Below are 17270 nucleotides of genomic sequence, written 5' to 3'. Positions count from 1 at the left end.
ACCCACTGTTTGAATGTCTTTTGGGAATGCCTACTGATTATTTGTTATCATTTTGGGCTGATTACCCTCAGCTATTATCTCACCAAAGTTGCATACACACGACAGATTTAAAGCACATTTCCACCACCACCCGAAAAAAGGATCCTGGGAACTGTAGTTTGTTATGGGTGCTGGGAATTGTAGCTCTGTGAGGAGTAAATTACAGTCCCCAAGATTCTTGGGGGAAAGCCATGTGCTTACATGTATGGTGTCTACTGGGAGACTCTTACGGATTGATTCTATGCTCCCAGAAGTAAATCCTATTTACTGCTATGGGAATTACTTCCAAGTAAGTATGCTTGGAATTGCAGCTTTTAGGTCATGCTTAATAGCCACCTTGTATCAAATTGAACAGTTTCCAATCAGATTTAAATACTAACCACTTAAACTGGTCAGAGTGTCATTCCCTCTATTTCTGAGGCTCAGGCTGGAAGTGTTGTTGCTTATGTAGCCATGGTATCACCATCCATACCACACATAATAAGGAGTATTAGTGGGCAAGAGGGAACCCCGAGGGTTGCAGAATACAAAAAAGTGAGAGAGAAAACAGAAAGGGGATGACTCCCAAAACCGCACAAATAAGTACTGAGCATGCTCTGTTATGGAATGCTCAGTGGCTGAGTGAGTGAGTGAGTGAGTGAGTGAGTGAGAGAGAGAGTGAGAGAGTGAGAGAGTGAGAGAGTGAGTGAGTGAGTGAGTGAGTGAGAGAGAGAGAGAGAGATGTCTCAGCTAACAGAAAATTAAAGAACAGTAGAGTTGGAAGGAACCTTTAAGGTCATCGAGTCCACACCCCTGCTCAATGCAGGAATCTAAGTTAAAGCACACCTGACAGGTGGCTGTCCAGCTGCCTCTTGAATGCGTCCAATGTTGGAGAGCCCACCACTTCCCTAGGTAATTGGTTCCATTGTCATACTGCTCTAATGACTGACAGTCCTTTTTTGAGTGTTGAAAGGTGTTTCAAATAAAATTCTAACTTTTATTATAGTCCAGATTTTTTTAATGTCCATATGATTGATGGGCAGGCTGGAAAGAAAAATGACTCACTAAGGCTACATCCACACCAGACATTTATTCCACTTTAAACAGTCATGATCTCAGAATCCTGGGAAGTGTAATTTGTGAAGGGTCCTGAGAGTTGTTAGGAGACCCCAATTCCCCCCACAGAACTCCAGACACAGAATTGTCTGAGAAGAGGGGCTGACTGTTAAACCACTCTGGACATTGGAGCTCTGTCGGGAGAATAGGAGTCTCCTAATAACACTCAGCACCCGTCACAAACTACACTTGCCAGGATTCTTTGGGGGAAGTCATGACTGTTTAAAGTAGCATAAATGTCTGGCATGGGTGTGGCCAGAAGGTCATCCAGCGAATTCATGGCTGTGGTAAGATATGAACTCAGAACGTCCCAGCTGCACCTAGCATGGAACTACACTTTCAGCAGCAAATACCAGAAAACTAACTAAATGTGTGCTGTCAACGTGCAAAGCATTTGCTGGGGTGCATTTGGGTAGGTGAAGCAGAAGATAGATGGAAGGGGCTGTTTTCCATGCCTGCCACTTTACCAGTGCAATGCCCCATATTTTTCCTTATTGACCTCCATCAGCTATGGGAAAGTGGTCAGGGAAGGGGTTGCAGATAAAAAGTTTCAGCAGCAAATTACCCCCTCTCATCACTTCTCCCTAACAAAATGCCCCCCACATCAGTAGCAGACACCAGCAGGGAAGTTCTTTTTTGAGTTGTAATTCAGCTCTCATTCTGTTAATTCCCAAACTACACCAGTTGTCATTTTGACCTACATGCATAGGGAGAATGACAGTGTAAAGGGTGTGCACAAGGGGGAGGGGATGACAAAGGATTTAGGACTTAAAGATTTAATATTCCATGAGTAGAAAAAAATACCCTATGCAAATGTCTATATTATTGCAGAAAAGTTCAGTTCTACATGTTTGCCATCTTTTCCTCAAGCACAACTGTTTTTGAGATAACAGTCTTATTCTCTCTTGCCCTTCACCAAAAAGCCATGTTAGTTGTCCAGTATGTGAAATGACTGCAAGCAGGTGCAGCCCAAGACATTTTGCTACTTGAAGCAGAAGAGCAAATGGTGCCCTGCCCCCAAGTCAAGGTCATAGTTCCATAGCTTGAAAAGTGATGTTGGCATTTGAGGCAGAAAATCTCACAAGTACCTCTTCCTGGCAGTAAATATACAACAACCAAAAATTAAAATAGCTAATAATTTGTTGCATGGTGCCCCAAATTAGTTGCTTGGGGTAGTCATCTCTTGCTGCCTAGTGAAAGTCGCTCTATGAGAGGCACATAACTGAAGCAAAACACACAAACAGAAGTATGAGACTGCACCTACCTCCTAGTCTCTTACCAGTTCCCAATTTTCACCCTCTCTGGAGGGGTGCAAGGACAAGCAGAGGGGGTGCAAACAGGGTGCAAGGACAAGCGGAGGGGGTGCAAACAGGGTGCAAGGACAAGCGGAGGGGGTGCAAAGAGGGTGCAAGGACAAGCGGAGGGGGTGCAAAGAGGGTGCAAGGACAAGCGGAGGGGGTGCAAACAGGGTGCAAGGACAAGCGGAGGGGGTGCAAACAGGGTGCAAGGACAAGCGGAGGGGGTGCAAACAGGGTGCAAGGACAAGCGGAGGGGGTGCAAAGAGGGTGCAAGGACAAGCGGAGGGGGTGCAAAGAGGGTGCAAGGACAAGCGGAGGGGGTGCAAAGAGGGTGCAAGGACAAGCGGAGGGGGTGCAAAGAGGGTGCAAGGACAAGCGGAGGGGGTGCAAAGAGGGTGCAAGGACAAGCGGAGGGGGTGCAAAGAGGGTGCAAGGACAAGCGGAGGGGGTGCAAAGAGGGTGCAAGGACAAGCGGAGGGGGTGCAAAGAGGGTGCAAGGACAAGCGGAGGGGGTGCAAAGAGGGTGCAAGGACAAGCGGAGGGGGTGCAAAGAGGGTGCAAAGACAAGCGGAGGGGGTGCAAAGAGGGTGCAAGGACAAGCGGAGGGGGTGCAAGGACAAGCAGAGGAGATGTGAGGACAAGCAGGGGGTGCCAGGAAGAGCAGGGGGTGCCAGGAAGAGCAGAGGGGGCGGGCGAGCAGGCTGAGGGAGGCAGGACGAGCGGGGGGCAGGGAGAGTAGGCTGGAAAGGTAACACATACACTCACCTCCACAGCTCTTCACTTCCATTCTGCTGCTTCTGCCTTCTACTCCCCCTTGCCCTCCAGCACTGACTGACTGTCCACTTCCTCCCTCGTGCCTCCATAGAGCACGAGGGAAGAGCTAAACAGCGCAGAAGCCCAGTTTGAGGCACATATCTTTCCTCCACCATTCCACCAATCACAGCAGCAGATGATTTCCCCTGCTTTCCCCCCCAGTAACGTCCAAATGTAACGCAAAAAAGTTACATTTGCAGCTCAAAAGTAATGAAATTACCACTCGTGTTACATACAAAATGTAACAAAGTTACCCACTCGTTATGCAAAATAGTAACAAATTACAAGTAACTCGTTATTTCTAACGAGTTACTTCCAAGCTCTGTGGTAGAGCCACCTTTTGCTGCAATAACAGCTTTAAGTCTTTTGCAGTAGGTATGTACCAGCTTGCACACAGTGTCAGAGGGATTTTGGCCCATTCTTCTTGGCAGTTTCGCTCCAGATCTTTCAGGTTGGTTGCATATTGCTTGTGGACCTCAATTTTCAAAGAGCGCCAGAGAATCTCAATGGGATTGAGATCAGGACTTTGACTGGGTCACTGTAGGACATTCACCTATTTGTTATGAGCCACTTCAGTGTTGCTTTGTGCTTGGGATCATTGTCCTGCTGAAAAGAGAATTTCCTCCCAAGCTTCAGTTTTTTAGTGGATTGAATCAGGTTCTCTTGCAGTGTTTCCCTGTATTTTGCTCCATCCGTTTTTCCTTCCATTTTAACAAGATGCCCAATCCCTGCTAATAAGAAGCATCACCATAGCATGATGCTGCCACCACCATACTTCACTGTAGGGATGGTGTTGTTGCGGATAATTTGTGATCTTCTGTTTTATGGTACTATAGTTTACTTAGGCTAACACCAGCTTCGGCTTTATGGGAAATAGAACCAAAGTGGCCTTTATTTGGGCTTGATATAAAATGTCGGTTTATTTCCTGGTGACCTGACCCTTACCTACATTCCAGTGGCTTGCATAATAAAAGCCGGTTTAAGCTGGAAACCTCCCTACTATGCATTTCTTATCACATTCATGTAACCTTGCTTATTGTTGCTAATGTGCCTTACACAAGAATGTCAAATGCTGTTCTTATGCCCCTCATATCCTTGAGTTGTTTTGTACCTTTGATATGCAAGCAAAGCAATATCATGCCTGTCTCCAATTTAGGGGGCGCCCGGTTGCAGCTGGGCCTCCCCTAAATAGTTGTCTTTGTCTACTGTTACATAGTGCTTATCTCAAGGACATGTGAAATGTGCAGACAGAGTCTGGAAGATAGTCTTGATGTTTCCAATTGTGCTTCTTTTGGGTACCCCTTTACCTCCTTTCATATGCTCCTAGAACTGTAATTATTGGCAATTGCTTCTTTTATTATTATGACGCACACCCGATATTGTAAACTTCGGGGTGAGCCTATATATTCTCCTGCACGCAAATAAACGAGGTTCCCATGCTAGCAAGCTTCGGCGTGTAAGTATTGGGTCCCCTTTGCAAAGGTTTTTGTCTTGTGTTACTTGATCTTTGACAGTGGGTTCATTGGCACCCAGCTCCGCACTCTTCCCGGGTGTAATAAGAGAGTTGGGGAGACAGGGCGGCTTGCGTGTTGGGTTTGGACCTAACAGTGTCTTGAGACATGGGCAGTGTTAAATTTGTGCCACACACAACACTTTTGATCTTTGGCCAAAAAGCTCTATCTTGGTCTCATCTGACCACAAAACCTTTTCCCACTTCGCAGCTGGACCACTTTCATGCTTTCTGGCAAACTCCAGACATGCTTTCAGGTGGTACTTTTTGAGCAACGTCTTCTTTCTTGCCACCCTCCCATACAGGCCAGTGTTATGACTGGTGCACCATTACTCCATTCCCAGCCACTGAACTCTGTAGCTCCTTCAAAGTGATTGTTGGCCTCTCTGTGGCTTCTCTCACAAGTCTCATTTTTGTTTGAGCGCTGGGTTTTGAGGGATGGTCTTTTCTTGGCAGTGGCTGGGTGGTGTGATGCAGATTCCACTTCCTGATTATTGATCCAACTGTGCTCAGTGGGGTATCCAAGCACTTGGATATTATTTTGTACCATTTTCCTAATCTGTGTATTTGTATTACATTATCTCTCACTTCTGTAGAATGCTCTTTGGTCTTCATTTTCCTTCAGATCCACAGCTTGACCAATGATCCTGTTGGGGAAGAGCAACTCCTGCTTGGGTTCTTTTGTTTGTATTCCAGAAGAAAGATAGAGTGAGGGTCCTCTAGCTAGCTAGGCTTGCCTACCTTTACCTGTGCTCTTCTCTACCTAACTTCCTTCCATTACAAACTGATATGCTCAGAGAAGCTGACTTGCCCCTCCTTTTGTCTTCTTCCACTGCCCAAGGAGAAAGGAGACATCTTTGTCTTTGTTCTGTCTCCTGAGCCATGAGGGCAATACCCAAGTCTGGGCATTGTACCTCCAACATAGTTAGTTAGAACTAGGTATGCCTTTCCTATCTACTATGTATTTCTATAAATAAAGTAGCTTTTCTTATTTTACTAAGTCTTAAGTCTCAGTGATCTAAATGCAGGGTAAGAGCCTGCTACTTAGGTAAATGCACACACTGGCACACATGCAGCTCAGACCGCTGAATCACTCTGCATAAGTATTTCCTTAACAAAGGGTTAATGCACCCAGTAAGCTAAATTGAATTGTGAGTTGTGCCTGAAAGCTACAAAGGCTAAATACTTTGTGTGAATTACAAAAGATATCAAAAGGAGACTTTAGGTTAGAGAAAGAAAAGCAGAACAAAAGATAGGAAACCATGGCTGAAGAATCAACATTTAAGACAAGCATCCCAAGGCTGGATAAAGACAATTATGCAATTTGGAGTCTTCAAACGATGGCACTTCTGGAAGGGGAGGATCTGCATGAAATCCTGACTGATCCTGAACGCAGGATGAAGCAGCCACTGCATCCTGGAAGCGTAAACATGCCAAAGTGAAGTAATTTCTGCTTTATCAGATGAGGCACTAAGTGTTTGCACGGGCTGTAGAAAGGCTAAAGAAATATGGGGAAAGGTGGAAGGTGTATCGGAGAAAATGTAAAAATCAAATGATGTTTCTCTATACAGGCATACCCTGCTTAACGTCGCTTCACTTAACATCGCCTCGCTATAACGTACATGCTCCATTTGTCCCCATACCCCGCTTAACGTTCGCACGCTTCGCAATAACGTACACTTTATTGGCATGACACCACTGCCATCTAGTGGTGATTGTGTGCAGTACAAGTGAAGACAATTGCTTCACTTAACATTTATTTTTGCTTAAAGTATACTCTCCGGTCCCATTGCAAATGTTAAAGCGGGGTATGCCTGTACGTCACTGTACACACTGAAAAAATCCAGCACAGATCTCACATCTGGAGAGATTTACAAATCTGCTCCTAGAATTAGAAGGCTGTGGGAGATCTTTAAATGAAGTTTTACAAAAAGTAATGCTCCTGGCCTCTCTAAACGAACACCATCATATCACAGCTTGCATACTTCAACAGGCAGATCAGAACTTGGATCAGATTATGGCATATCTGAAAGATCAGGACTATAAAGAGAGGCAGGAACAAGCTCTGTCTGAAAAAGCAAATTTTACTGTGGGCAGAAACAGCATCCAAAGGCAGGATAGAGAGATGAGTCATACCCCGAAGCCACATCAGGGCACAGACAGACGAAGGAAGAATTGCTTCAAATGCAAATCTCCTAATCACCTTAAAGGAGAGTGTCCTAGAAGGGAAAGGGGAGAAAGAGTTGCTTTTAAACAGAAGCAAGCTGAAATAAAATCAAATAGCCAAACTAAAGTGAAGCATTCCAGATATCATGTATATGATGGAAAGAATTATGATTATAAAACCGGATTTATAATTGACACTGCGGCTACCACACATTTAATAAATAATAAAAAAATGTTTAAGAACTTTAGCCCCCATACACTGAATGTAATTACAGCTTCAGGATATGTGTTCTGTTCTCAAGGAATAGGCACTGTGGAGCTACCTTGCAAAATGCCAGAGGGTGCCAGAGAGCTTGAACTGAAAAGCTGCCTATTTGTTCCAGTATTTAAAGATAATTTAATAAGTGTTACCAAAATAATGGAGCTTGGAAGTCAACTTTATTTGAGTGACAAAATTTGCCAAGTTTTAGATGGAGAAGTATAGCGTACCGCAAAATTGAAAAATGGAATTTCGCATTTGGAATATCTTAAAACTATGCATGCAAATACAGTCAAAGAAAACTGTGATTCTGGATGTTTACTTGTTTGGCATTAAAGAATGGGACATGCCAGTTTAGACAGAATCGATGCTCTAGTAAGGGAAATTTTTGCTAGAGGCATTAAAATTGGATAGTGTAAATCCACAGAAAAATGTGAATGTTGTATAAAGACAAAAAGTGTAAAACCAAACTTTCTTAAGAAAAGTGAAAAGAAAACTACAAAACGTCTAGAATTAATTCACACTTACCTTTGTGGACCCATTAGAACACAATCACAGGGTGGAAATTTATACATGCTCACTTTCATAGATGATTACTCGAGGTATACTACAATGTACCTACTGAGAGAGAAAAGTCAAGTACTTCAAAAACTGAACAACTATGTCAGAATTGTATCAAACAAATTTGGCAGAAAGCCACAAATTATAAGATCTAGCAATGGAGAATTTGTGTTCAGGGCTATGCAAGACTTTCTACATGCGAAAGGCATAGAGCACAGACTACTGTTGTTTATACTCCAGAACAAAATGGGGTCATGGAACACATGAACCAGACTCTTGGACAGATGATTCATTCCTTGTTGGAAGATGCAGTTACCACAGAAGTACTGGGGGGAAGCAGCAGTTACTGCCACCTATCTGCAGAACCAACTTCCGGCAGCTGCAACCAACAAGACACCTTTTCAGCTATGGCATGATTGCACACCAAGTGTGTCTCACCTTAGTGTATTCAGATGTAAAGCTTTTGTACACATCCTGAAACAGAAGAGGACAAAATTTGACAACACTGCCAAGGAAGGAATATTCATTGGGTATTCTTCAACGCAGAAGGGATACTGAGTCATAGATCCCAAAACTGACAAAGTTGGAGTATGCAGAGATGTCCACTTTGATGAAGGAAAGGGCACACACCAACCAGAAGGGGCACCACACCAAGCAGACAGCGAAATAGAAGAAGAAACTGAGCTATTCTTCCACAATAGAAGGAATCACAGTAATACACCAGCAGAGGAAGAGGAGAAGTCTGAGCCAGAAGGGGCAGCCGAAGTACCAGCACCCAGATGCTCTGAAAGCACCAACTAAGGTGTTCCACCAGAAAGACTTGCTTACCTTGTGAGAGATGAACTTCCAGAGCCGGAGACCTGGAAAGAGATTGAAGCCTTACCCAAAGCTGAAGCTGAGAGGCAGAAGTAGGCAGCCCAAGGAAGAGCTGGAAGTGCTACATAAGAATAGAACTTGGGACACTGACCAAGCCTCCACAAGGAAGAAAAGTTGTAGGCTCCAAGAGGATATTCAAGAAAAAGCCAGACGCTGAAGGAAACATTGAGATATACAAGGCAAGACTAGTAACCAAAGGGTACTTTCAAAAGTATGGACAAGACTACTATCAAACATTTGCTCCTGGTCAATCACACAACCATCAGAACTCTTCTGAGTGTTGCTGCTAACAAGAAAATGCAGGTGGAGCACATGAATATAAAAACAGCATTCCTACATGGAGAAAGAGAAGAGGAAATCTACATGCAACAGCCGCCAGGGTTTGAAGTTCCAGGAAAATAAACCCTAATGTATAAACTTCAAAAATCAATCTATCGACTTAAATAGGCAGCCAGAGCCTGGAATGAGAAACTGAGCAAAATGATCTTTAAAGGAGGCTTAGTACAAGGTAGAGCAGAGCTATGCCTGTACAGCAGATTCAGGAACAACAGATGATCTACACTGATGATCTACTGTTGGCTTATCAAGACCCACTGGACAAGCAACAACTATGAATCATCTCAACAAGGAGGCTGAAGTGCTTAGGTGATGTCACTCACTACCTCAGAATTCAAATTGAAAGAGAAGATGTAGCCTTCTTGCTGAGTCAAAAGACAAAAGATCCAAGACCTTCTTGAGAGTCTAGGACTGAAAGATGCACATCCAGCACCTACTCCAATAGAAGTAGGATACCTGAAACCTGACCACAGCAAACAACCATGGGAAGACCATGAGAGCTACAGACAAACCATTGGGAAACTTCTGTATACCAGCACTGTTAGCAGGCCAGATGTGGCGGAAGAAGTGGGATACTTGTGCAAAAAAAAACCAGCTCCCCAACTAAGGAGGACTGGGAAGCAATCAAGAATGGTGAGATATCTGAAGGGCACTGCAACCATGAAACTGAAATTAGTGGCTACCCGAGTTCCCAAACTAGTGGAATATGCAGATGCTGATTGTGCTGAAAACACTACAGAACAAAAATCCACCAGTGGAAACATCTACTATGGAGATTCAGTGATCAGCTGGGCAAGTAAGAAACAAGAGACTGTAGCACTCAGACTGAAGCTGACACATACTCTGCTTGTGTGGAAGCTTCTGAAGCAATTAGACAGCTGACATGGCTACTTGAACTGTTCAAAGTTTTAGGCATCTCTATACCTGAGCCTGTTGTGATGCATGAAGACAACCAAGGATGCATCAGACTCATGGAGTCAGAAGGGGTAAGTTCATGAACCAAACACAGACATGAAGCACCATTTCATTAGATACCTACCGCAGAGAACCACTCAAGATGGAGTATTGTCCCACGAAAGACATGACTGCAGATGCTCTGACGAAGGCATTGGGCAACCCAGTGTGTGACACTGTCAGATACTGCAAGCTGTGAGACAAGATGAACCTCGTGGGCTGAACCAAACACTAGCTGAGAAAGAGTGTTGGAAGTGGGACAAGCAACTCCTCTTTGGGTTCTTTTGTTTGTATTCCAGAAGGAAGATAGAGTTAGGGTCCTTCAGCTGGCTAGGCTTGCCTACCTTTACCTGTGCTCTTCTCTACCTAACTTCCTTCCATTGTAAACTGATATGCTCAGGGAAGCTGACCTGCCCCTCCTTCCTTTGTCTTCTTCCACTGTCCAAGGAGAGATGAGAAATCTTTGTCTTTGTTCTCTCTCCTGAGCCATGAGGGCAATACCCAAGACTGGGCATTGCACCTCCAACTTAGTTAGAACGAGGTATGCCTTTCCTGTCTACTATGCACTTCTATAAGTAAAATACGAAAAGCTACCTTATTAAGTCTTAAGTCTCAGTGATCTAAAATGCAGGGTAAAAGTCTGCTTCTAAGGTAAATACACACACTGGCACACATGCACTTCGCTGAATCACTCTGCATAAATATTTCCATAACAGATCCTTCAACAGTGTGGGTTTTATCCTGACAATGTGACAGCAACTTTAATGGTTCACAGGTGGAGGCCAATGGTAAGGTAATTGTGTTCCTCGATGGGGCAATTTCTTTCATCTGTAAACTGGGAGCTTCTACAGCACAGGGGCTGAATACTTATGCAGGCAACATGTTTCAGTTTTTTATGTTTCTTACAAACACTTCCCAACATAAAACCAATGTCACCTTACAATAATTGATTTTGAGTTTGTGTTTCAAAATAAAATATAATACAGAACAAAATTACAATGTACCATTTGTAATTCAGTAATATGACAGCATTGGTCAGGGGTCTGATTACTTTTGCAAGGCACTGTACATGAATTCATTACAGCAATAGAGCAGAAAAATGCCCAAAAAAGAAACTGCAAGGCTACCAATATTGTGAAAGTTTCAGAGTACAAAGACATAGCCACAATTCAGCTAGAGCAGTGCTGAAGTAGAGATTAGTGTGATCCTGTCCCACTAACAATACAATGTAGGGCCCTGCGAGTACATGAAAACCCAAGAGCCATTCCTCCTCCTCAAAAAAGGGGGAAGAATCTTGAGAACCTAGGTCTCCATGTACTTACTTGGTGGCCTAGTTCACACTAGAGGCTGTGTGGTGGAGTCAGGGAGTGGCCCCACTCCTAGGCCACACTATTTCAATACAGCCTATGGATGAATGTATGAGCCAGGGATACCGACAGAGACTTAAATAGCACACAGTTTCAGTTGTCAATTATTGTTATTACTAGAAGAAATATGTGGTTAGAAAGAAAACATTTGTCACTTTCTACAAAACCAACAAGGTCTAATGCAAGAACAGGTTTCTCCTCCACAGACACAAATTGTATTTTTAGAGGTTCAAATTCCTGCCTTTCACCCAGCCCTTTGACCAATCCAGGCAGCAACCAGTACGTTCAGAAAGTCTCCCCTCACACATCTTTCTCCCCAGCTGCAGGAGAAGAAAACAAATCCAGCAATCTGTGTGGTAAGCGAAAGGAAATGTGTGGGGAACAATTACACAAGGATATTTATTTATTTTACTTCATGCTTTTCCCACACAGAAGAATGTCCCAAAGCAACTTGCAGTATAAAAGACATGAAGAACCCATATAAAACAATAATAAACCACAAAGCCTAAGCATGTTCATCCAAGAATATTTATAAAAGGACAAATCCTGCACACCCCATTAAAAAGAATGAGCACTAAAAAGGCCAAAAACTATCACAACACACCAAATTCAGAACATAAGAGCCTGCTGGATCAGGCTAGCAATCCATCTAGTCCAGTATCCTGTTCTCATAGTGGCCAACCAGCTGCCCATGGGAAGCCTGCAAGCAGGACCTCAGTGCAAAATACAACAACTGGTATTCCCAAGCAACTGCCTCCAACTATAGAGGCAGAGCATAGCCATCATGGCTAGTAGGCATTGGTAGCATTATTCTCCATAAATTTATCTAATCCTCTTTTAAAGCCATCCTAGTTGGTGGCCATCACTGCCTCTTCTGGGAGAAAATTCCATAGTTTAACTATGCAATGTGTGAAGTAGTACTTTATTTTGTCTGTAATGAATCTTCCAACATTCACATTCATTAAATGTCCACAAGTTCTAGTATCGTGAGAGAGGGAGAGAAATGTTTCTCTATCCACTCTCACCATGCCATGCTTAAGTTTACACACTTCTATCATATCACCTCTTACTTGCTTTTATTTAAACTAAAAAGCCCCACATGCTGCAAACCTTCCTCATAGGGAAGTCACTCCATCCCCTTGATCATATTGGTTGCACTTTTCTGAACCTTTTCTAGCTCTACAATATTATTTTTGAGGTGAGGTGATCAGAACTATATAAGGTATTCCAAATGCAGCTACACCATAGGCTTGTATAATGGCATTACGATATTGGCCGTTTTATTTTCAATACAGTAGGGCCCCGCTTTACAGCGCTTTGCTTTACAGCGATTCGCTAATACAGCGGTCTAAATTAGACGCAATTAGACTAACGCCCCACTCATACAGCGCTTGTTCCGCTTTTACGGTGGTTTTCGGGCATCGCGCACCATTCTATTCAATGGGTTCCGCTTTACAGCAGTTTTCGCTTTACAGCGGGGGTTCAGAACGTAACCCACCATATGAATGGGGCCCTACTGTACCTTTCCTTGTGATTCCTAGCATGGTATTTGCCTTTTTCACACCTGTCGCACACTGGGTTGGCATTTCCATCAAGCTGTCTGCTATGATCCCATGGTTTTGTTCCTAGTCAGTCACCACCAGTCCATACCCCATCAGTGTATATGTGAAATTAAGGTTTTTTGTTCCAATATTCATAACTTTACACTTGGTTACACTGAATTGCATTTGCCATTTTTATCACCCATTCACTCAGTTTGGAGAGGTTCTCTTAGAGCTCTTCACAATTCTTTTTTGTTTTAACAACCTGAACAACTTAGTATCATCAGCAAACTTGGCCACCTCACTGCTCACCCCTAACTTTATGAACAATTTTAAAAACACACATCCCAATACCCATCCCTGGGAACTCCACTTTCTAAATCCCTCCATTGGGAGAACTGTCCATTTATTCCTACTCTCTACTTCCTCTTTCCTAGATAGTTTCTTATCCATAAGAGGACCTCTTCTATTATGCTATGACTGCTAAGCTTACTTAGGACTCTTTAGTGAGGTAGCTTGTAGGAAGCTTTTTGAAAGTCCAAATACACTATGTTAACAGTTAAATGCCTGGGTAAACAGAAATGTTTTAGCCTGGCACCTAAAAGCAGAAAGTTATATAAGAACAAGATAAAAAATATAAAATTTCTACTAGAAGAAATAGAAATGTGTCACTTAGACAATATGTTCAACGTTTCAAGCCAATTAAAAGCTTGGACATGATTTTGTGAGATTTTGGTTGATCCTAATAAAGGTCTTACCATACTATGGTTTAGACTATTTTCTAATGCAGCAACATCTTTGCCTACAATTTTTAGAATTCCATTAATGCATTTATATATATACATTTTACATGATTTCAGATTTACAGTTTAAGAGCGTGCACTCAACAGAAGAGGCTCCTCACAAAATAACCTCCATGGATATCACACAGATGTAATTTAGATATAAAATTATACCTGCTGTTGGATCTCTGGACAAGGCATTATCCAAGGCACTTGTTATAGACTGGAAGAGGTTCATTTTCTGTGTGTGGCCTGTGCAAAGAGACAATTAAGTTACACAATGCTATCGTTAAATACTAAATATGTGAAATATCGGTTTCTAGCTCACATAGACAGCATGATGTATTTTAAATCTTCAAGATTTGCCATGACCCAGTGCCTTCAGTTATTCACAGTTCTTTTCACTGTCTATACTTCACAAAGGGTACATGAGATAAGATTCCTTGATGGCTATCTCTATTCTGTGTTACTGACTGTAGTTGGATGCAGGGTCAACGTCAAGTAGCCCTAAGTATGGAAATGTGTAATGCTCACCAGTCATCAATATCTAGTTGTCCTCCTTGTACATCATATAGCTTCTGCTACAGTAGGGTATCTAAACTTTGAATTCTAAACATTCAACATTGAGAATCTTTGGGAAGCTCAATTTTGTTCAAAATCTTTACCTAGATCCTAAGGTAACAATCTTAACCCCAGATACCTAGAAGCCCCAATGAATTCAATAGGACTTACTTCTGAGTAGACATGGTTAGAATTGTGCTGTTTAAATCACTGTATGCTTTTCAGTAACAGCCTAAGATGGTGCATCCGCCTAGGCCTGTGGGGGATGACTGGATAATACACAGACCCAGTTCCCCTCTGCAGTATTGTAATGTTTCATTGTTGGGAATGTGGTTGAAATGTTTGAAATGGTTTTCTGATGTTTTACTTGAACTTTTATCTAATGGTTTTGTTACAATACAATGAATGTGCCTCACTTTGGGACCATATGATAAGCCACAGGTTATAAAACCAATTAATAAAAACAATAACCACTTATTATTACTATTAACTTCTGATACTACAATAAAAATAACCAAAGACATTTGCATATAAATAAGCTATTCCCATAGACACTGATGTAATAACAAGCAAGGATAAAACACATATTTGGAATAATGAAGTGTCACTATCCCTGAATGTTCTCACCCAGCCACACATAACTTTTTCATTTACAGTACACATTTCTACAGTAGCACCAAAACCAGCTTTGTGCTACTACAACAAGGGGCATCCTAAAATGGAAACGAAGGCTTAGCCATCAAGCTGTGATCCACCTGCTGTAAAATAACACAGTCCCCTTTCCCACCAAGAGTAACTCAGTCTCATGAGCAGCACAAGGATAGGTCAGTGTGGTGTAGTGGTTAAGGTGTCGGACTACAACCTAGGAGACCGGGGTTCAAATCCCCACACAGCCATGAAGCTCATTGGGTGACCTTGGGCCAGTCACTGCCTCTCAGCCTCAGAGGGAGGCAATGGTAAACTTCCTCTGAATACCGCTTACCATGAAAATCCTATTCATAGGGTCACCATAAGTCAGAATCGACTTGAAGGAAGTCCATTTCCATTTTCACTGAGGTCAAGCTCCAGCAAGAGATGAAACTATGCTGGAACTCAAAATAATCTGGCAAACTAACAAAAATAATAGGCCACCATCATGATTTATGGCAGAGATCACTCGGACTTTTCTGCAGTGGAGTACTATTGTATAACTACACTATACCATTTTCATACCATAGAAACAGTATTCTCCAGAGTAAAGAGCAAGTAAACAGTATAGAGATAACATGCCCTCTAGAACAACCCACACAGAAGTACTCAGTTGTTTGCCTTTGTTCATGTCAACATACCTATATGTTTATATTATATAGAAATTAAAATATTTGTTATACATGTGCATATATTCAGAATATCCTTTTCCACTTCAATGGGATTTAGGATTGCAGCCTAAATATGTAAATGGAATTACACAACAAGGTGCAGTGTGTCATACAGGAGAAGTCTTCCTTTCTATTTTATCATTCTAACATACAAAATTAAACTATAATTCTGAAGCCTTGTTAAAGAAATTCCTATTTGCTAATAGTGACCTCATGAACAAACTCTAAAGCAGCGCTGGCAGTATTTCCAAGAATTTATTTGAGCATTAAAAAAGATTTTGTGTAGACTAAGTATGAAAGATGAATGCCACTGCAGAGCACCAACAGTGCCATTACTTACTGCTTGATATATGTCTGTGTGCAGGTTTTCACGATTTCACTGTTAATCCCACCCTCAGGTATGTGTGCTTTTCAGTAGCATCTCTCACTCTCCAGCAGTAGGATGTACAGAGAGGCCTAACTGAAGGGGTGGGGGAAGAGACCCCTTCACAAAGGCAAAGAATAACTTTCTGCTAAGATGGACAAGATGCTAAGAAGATGGGAAGACTAGCAGCTGTCTGTGACTAGATGCAAAGGAGGACAACATAATTTCAGCAGATGCAAGATGTAACTGCCCAAAATCACTCTTCTACATAACTGTTTAAAAAGGGGGAGTGTCCTTATGTCCTCCTTGGCATCCGGTTACCCTGCTGTCCTTCAGTACAATGAAGCAGGAGGGGGGCAACCTAAATTTCAAAAACGAAGGAGAGTTAGCACCAAGAAAAGAAATAAGCTTTTATTTATTGCACCCCATTCACAAAATAAACAACTTCTAGGTTCGGAGTTTTACCCGCCCCAGGGCAACATGAGGTTAAGTCTACACACGCAGGGGAGCCAGGTGAGAAATGAGATGGTAGGTCAGACTGCACCACTTGGGGAGGTACCATTTTTTTATTTCATCCGCACATAAAATTCCTTAAAAATAAAAGGGGGAGATTAGAACACTGGGAGAAACGTTCTACCGCAGCCCTTTGCCTGCTGTGCAGGTTTTTTTAGCCAGAACATTCGGAAAAGACTATTCCTCTCCACCCCTCCCCCGACCTCCTGAAGTGGTGCAGCCGATTCTACCACTTCAGCGTCCTGCCTCCTCAGTCCCACATGGCGCGTAGATCAAGGGCGTGGGGGAAGGGGGTGTTCCAAGCCGGCTAACTCGCCCGCTTCTCAACCCCGGAGAGTCGCGGCATCTCCCTGTAATAACAGCCCAGAGCGACAAGGAGGACGGAAGCTCTCACCATACTCGGTGGGCTCTGGGTCCGGCTGAAAAGTGAAATGCGCCGCGTGCCTGCGGAACAAAGACCCTGAAGCGAAACGTAGCCGTGGCCTCGGGAACGCCACTACACTGCGCAGCGCGAGCCCAGTAAGCGCCATGTTGGCCGTTAATAAGAAAACCGGCGCGCGGCCTAGCTATCTCACACTGAGACGTCAAGCACCTTGTTAAGAGGCGGGGACCCGCGTTAGACATTCTCATTGGAGGTTGTGTGAGTGAGGAACGGGCTAATCAGAACCTTCCCTACTGGGGCGGTGGGGTTATGTTGGAGCAAGACTGGGAAGAAGGGTGTTGTACAACGCATGCGCAGAGCTGTAATATTGATTTGTTGGTAAGGGAAACAGCGGATTAAAAAAAAGAAAAATGGGAGGAGCATGTATAGCTTAAAGAGGAGCTGTTGATGTCATAGACTTTAAAAACCCTTACAATGGTAAGTCATTGTTCGGAG

At 43.0% G+C, this 17270-nt stretch overlaps 1 protein-coding gene across 3 annotated transcripts in view; it reads right to left on the bottom strand.

Annotated features, from left to right (window-relative positions):
* The window catches only part of BCKDHB (branched chain keto acid dehydrogenase E1 subunit beta), a 100638-nt gene extending 83578 nt beyond the window's left edge, over window positions 1–17060 (bottom strand). For 2 of the 3 annotated variants that reach the window (XM_061623203.1, XM_061623205.1), the window contains exons 1-2: window positions 16788–16978; window positions 13772–13849 (exon numbers count right to left, since the gene is read on the bottom strand). In XM_061623203.1, the coding sequence (XP_061479187.1) occupies window positions 13772–13849; window positions 16788–16923 (214 nt within the window). In that variant the 5' untranslated portion in view covers window positions 16924–16978. The other variant, XM_061623206.1, reaches the window with a different exon arrangement.
* Window positions 17061–17270: the final 210 nt, after the last annotated feature.

The sequence above is a fragment of the Rhineura floridana genome, chromosome 4 (assembly GCF_030035675.1).
Source record: "Rhineura floridana isolate rRhiFlo1 chromosome 4, rRhiFlo1.hap2, whole genome shotgun sequence".
In the NCBI taxonomy this organism is placed as follows: domain Eukaryota; kingdom Metazoa; phylum Chordata; class Lepidosauria; order Squamata; family Rhineuridae; genus Rhineura; species Rhineura floridana.
The sequence above is the reverse complement of the archived record's forward strand: the minus strand, read 5'-3'. Positions and strand labels throughout refer to the sequence as shown.